The 3,852-nt window shown below is 32.0% G+C and overlaps 1 protein-coding gene across 1 annotated transcript; it reads right to left on the bottom strand.

Annotated features, from left to right (window-relative positions):
- LOC107637776 (60S ribosomal protein L27) lies at positions 1,173–1,946 on the bottom strand. The gene has a single exon (XM_016341102.2). It carries the CDS (start codon positions 1,876–1,878, stop codon positions 1,471–1,473), a length of 408 nt encoding a protein of 135 aa, XP_016196588.1. The 5' UTR covers positions 1,879–1,946; the 3' UTR covers positions 1,173–1,470.

Raw genomic sequence — 3,852 nt, 5'->3', positions numbered from 1 at the left:
TTTTTTTTTTTTTTTGTCTTACACAACATTCACCAACTCACACACCCATCTCTATTATTACTCTATTAGCATAGAATCACCCACTTCTATTATTACTCTATTAGTATAGTTCTATATTCTTCCATGAGGATTTTAACCTAGTGCAGCTCCAAGTGAGGCAAACAAAATTACCATCTGACCTAGGCAAACATATATTGATAGTTTGGAGTTTTAGATTAAATTTTTCCAACATAAATGTGTTCTAACTTATAAGGTAGGCAAAAAGGTAAAAAATTGGTTTACAAATTTAACCTAGTTTTATAAGGACAAAAAAAAAAGGCTACATTGGTTTGTTGAAGCATCAAAAACTTATTTATAAATTAAAATTGATTTTACATAAAAGTGACTTTTTAAATGAAAATATCAATTCTAAATGAAAAATTGGTTTTCAAGTAAAAAATTCGATCTTTAAATGAAAAAAAAAATTGTTTTTTTAAATCAATTTTTATTTTAAAATTGATTTAAAATTCATCTATTACTTTAAAATTGATTTAAAATTCATCTATTACTTTTGTTACCAGATAATAACGGTTTTCTCAATTCTCATTCAAGGAAGCAAGCTAACTAAAGCTTCTCTATTGAATATTGACAAAGATTGAAATTATTGTTCTCACCCAAACAGTATTCATGCTATACCAAACACACTTATTTCATCTTACGGCTCAGGCGAGAAACCCAGCGTTGATATGACTTCATCAGAAAGGTTTAAAGAATTTGAGGTCTTGCAGCTCTAAGTTTCATTGTGATGTCATATTTAGAATTGAAGTATATTCTGTCTTACAATTTGCAACATTGAAAGGAGGGTATAATTATTGAACAAAACTTGCAACATAGAAAAACATTCACTCATTGAAAGTGCACCAGAACAAGGTATTTCAACAGCCCTGCTATTCTTACCACAATAGAAACAAAGATGAAATATATACTACTACACTGAATAGCATTCTCAGTAACACCACCAAAATTTGGCAATTCATCTACCACGGTCTTAACTCTTAAAAGTCATCGTTCACAAAATCATAGCTCTTTGCTGAACATGTTATCTGAACATTCTTAAAGGCATGCTACAACACTCTGTACTCTGTATTATAAAAAGGTGAAACCCAGTACCATATGAAACCAAAGGCAAAAACTCAGAAAATCAACATTAATCTTAACAAAATTGCTGCCACATTTACTCTAGCTATAAGTTATTTTTATCGGATTAAACTAAATTAGATTCAACAACATCATTTATCTACCAGCATATAATCCAAAAGGTAGCATTTGGTAAAACGCAGCGTTTGAAAACCATAATCTCGAAAATGAAACTATTACAATCCAAACAGATCCTGAATAAACTCAGAACACATATAAGCACCAAAACTAAATACTTAAACATCTTTAGAAATGTAAAATGAAAAAAAAAAAGGCACCATTTTTGTGAAATGCTTAGAATCTGAGCTTGGTGAAGAACCAACGATTCTTGCCAGTCTTGAACCTCTCCTCGAGCCTCTTCTTGGACTCTTTAAGCGCCGCAACCTTCTTGTCCTTCGACTGAAGCGACTCGACCGTAACGGCGTCCTTCAAATCCACGTCAAGCGTGTAGCGCGTTGGCATCACGTGCTGGTAGTTAACCATCTTAACGAACGCCTTCACGCGCGACTTCTTCGCCGTCTTCTTGGTGGAGTCCCTCTTCACAACCTTCGAAGGGTACTTCTTGATCCCGGCGACGAGGCAGTGGCCGTAGGGGCGGTCGCGAGTGCCATCGTCGAAGGCTCGTATGATGACGGCCTTGCGACCCGCGTATCGGCCTTGCAGCACGATAACCGCTTTGTTTGGTTTCAAGAACTTCACCATCTTCCTTCTTCTGCTTCCGCTGCGTGTTCTCGGTTATGAAGAGGAGTGAGGCGTGTTAAACCCTAGATCTAGATGAATATAAAATCTAATATGATTGGGCCTGTGTCGAAGGGCTGGGCTCAGTGTATTCAGGATACAAGCCCACCATGTATTCTGACAAAAACTTTATACATGTCCAATTTTTTTACAAAAAAGCTTTCCTTGTTATCAGAAAGTGTTAAGAATGGATTACTTTAGAAATTAGATACTTTTTGTTATCATAATTGATTTCATCTTCATGATCAATAACATTAACACGTGATAATAAAATCATGAATCCTAAAGCAAGGATTGTAAAAGGCCAGCTCAAAATATATGGTCACAAGATAAAAGGCAATATGCAATGTTGGTTATTGATTTATTATTCAGTTTATTGCTGGTTAGTTTATTACTGGTTTCTGTCCTTAATTAATTGTTCAGATTATCAGGTTTTGTTCAGTTTATTCTTGATAATTTGGTATTGCTGGTTATTGATTTTTTGTTCAGTTTATTACTGGTCAGTTTATTGCTCAATCTATTGTTGATAATTTGGTATTGTTGGTTATTGATTTATTGTTCAGTTTATTGTTGGTTTCTGTCCCTAATTTATTGTATTTGTTTATGTATTTTGACGTCAGTTCAAGTGAGAATATGACTCTGCTGAAACTGAGACCGACGAAGGTAAGAGAAAACCTTGTAGACCTAGGTCTTGGACATGGGATCACTTTACTAAAGATGAAACTAGTAATCCACAGTATCCTAGAGCTAAATGTAATTGGTGTGGGACTAGTTATGCTTGTGATACACATAAAAATGCCACTAGTAACTGTTTTTTTTTTTATTTCAGGTTGGTTTGCATTAAGAAGTTTAGCTATTTTGTTAGAGAAGACACCATAACTTTGCTATCAGTTTAATGACAATTTATTTTTATTTTCAGTTGTGTTGACTGTTGAACTATTAAACTTCTTTAATTGTCGTATTTGAATTCTGTTGTCGTTAAATTTCATTAGATCAAGACTTTGTTAGTTATTGTGTATTTCTGTTTGTCGATTTCAATGTTATGACTTTGCATAATAGTATGGTAGTATTTTTTTTGAATTGATTGAAAAAACTGAACAAACCGAACCATTTATTTGGTTTGATTCGGATGGCCTTAATAAAAAACCGAACCAAACTGAACCGCAATTTAATTAGACGATCGAATCGGATGATTTTTCCCTCAAAAACCGAACCAAATCGCACCGCGAACACCCCTAATATGCATCATTGCATACTGCTCTCAGTACTCCATTGATGGCACTTGAAGAAATTAACTAAATGAATAAATAACAGGAAGAAAAATTCTTAAACAATGAATACAATACGTGGATGAAAACTTAGGAAAATATGTAACTCCTATTGAATTCATTATAACGGATTATTTTAAAACAATGCCACTCAATTTTATATTTTTTTGACAAATTTAAAATAAATCTAAATTCACTTGATTGTATGCCATTTGTGTATAATATAATGTGTTCTAGTTTGGTAAGTCAAAATTGCTATGCCATTCAGAAACTCAAACCAATCATATTGCCAATTGCTTAATATTATTTTATATTCTTATTAGAAATGATTAAAAAATATTAAAGAAACAAACGTCGTAAATACTAAATACATTGAATGTTTGAGGAATGTAACTTGGATGGCAAATTTTGATGACTATTAATTTAAAAAATCACTTTAAGTACAATTTTACGATTTAATTCGGGTAAAATAGGAACTTCCAGTTGTTGAAAAGTTATAACCTAATAAAAGATAAGGAGTTTACTATCAGTACTGATAGAAGGTTTTTAAAAAATGTTAATGACAAAATTATTTTTAAATAATTTAAAAATACGATAAAAGAATTAATAAATATTATATATTTTATAAATAATAAAAAAATTATATCTAATAAACGATTTATTTATTTGA

This window comes from Arachis ipaensis, chromosome B01 (assembly GCF_000816755.2).
Source record: "Arachis ipaensis cultivar K30076 chromosome B01, Araip1.1, whole genome shotgun sequence".
NCBI lineage: Eukaryota > Viridiplantae > Streptophyta > Magnoliopsida > Fabales > Fabaceae > Arachis > Arachis ipaensis.
Note: the sequence above shows the minus strand (reverse complement) of the source record. Positions and strands in the feature narration are given on the sequence as shown.

What these genes read in the sequence shown, in the direction of transcription:
- LOC107637776 (XM_016341102.2), bottom strand. Translation starts at nt 1,878, where the DNA reads ATGGTGAAGTTCTTGAAACCAAACAAAGCGGTTATCGTGCTGCAAGGC.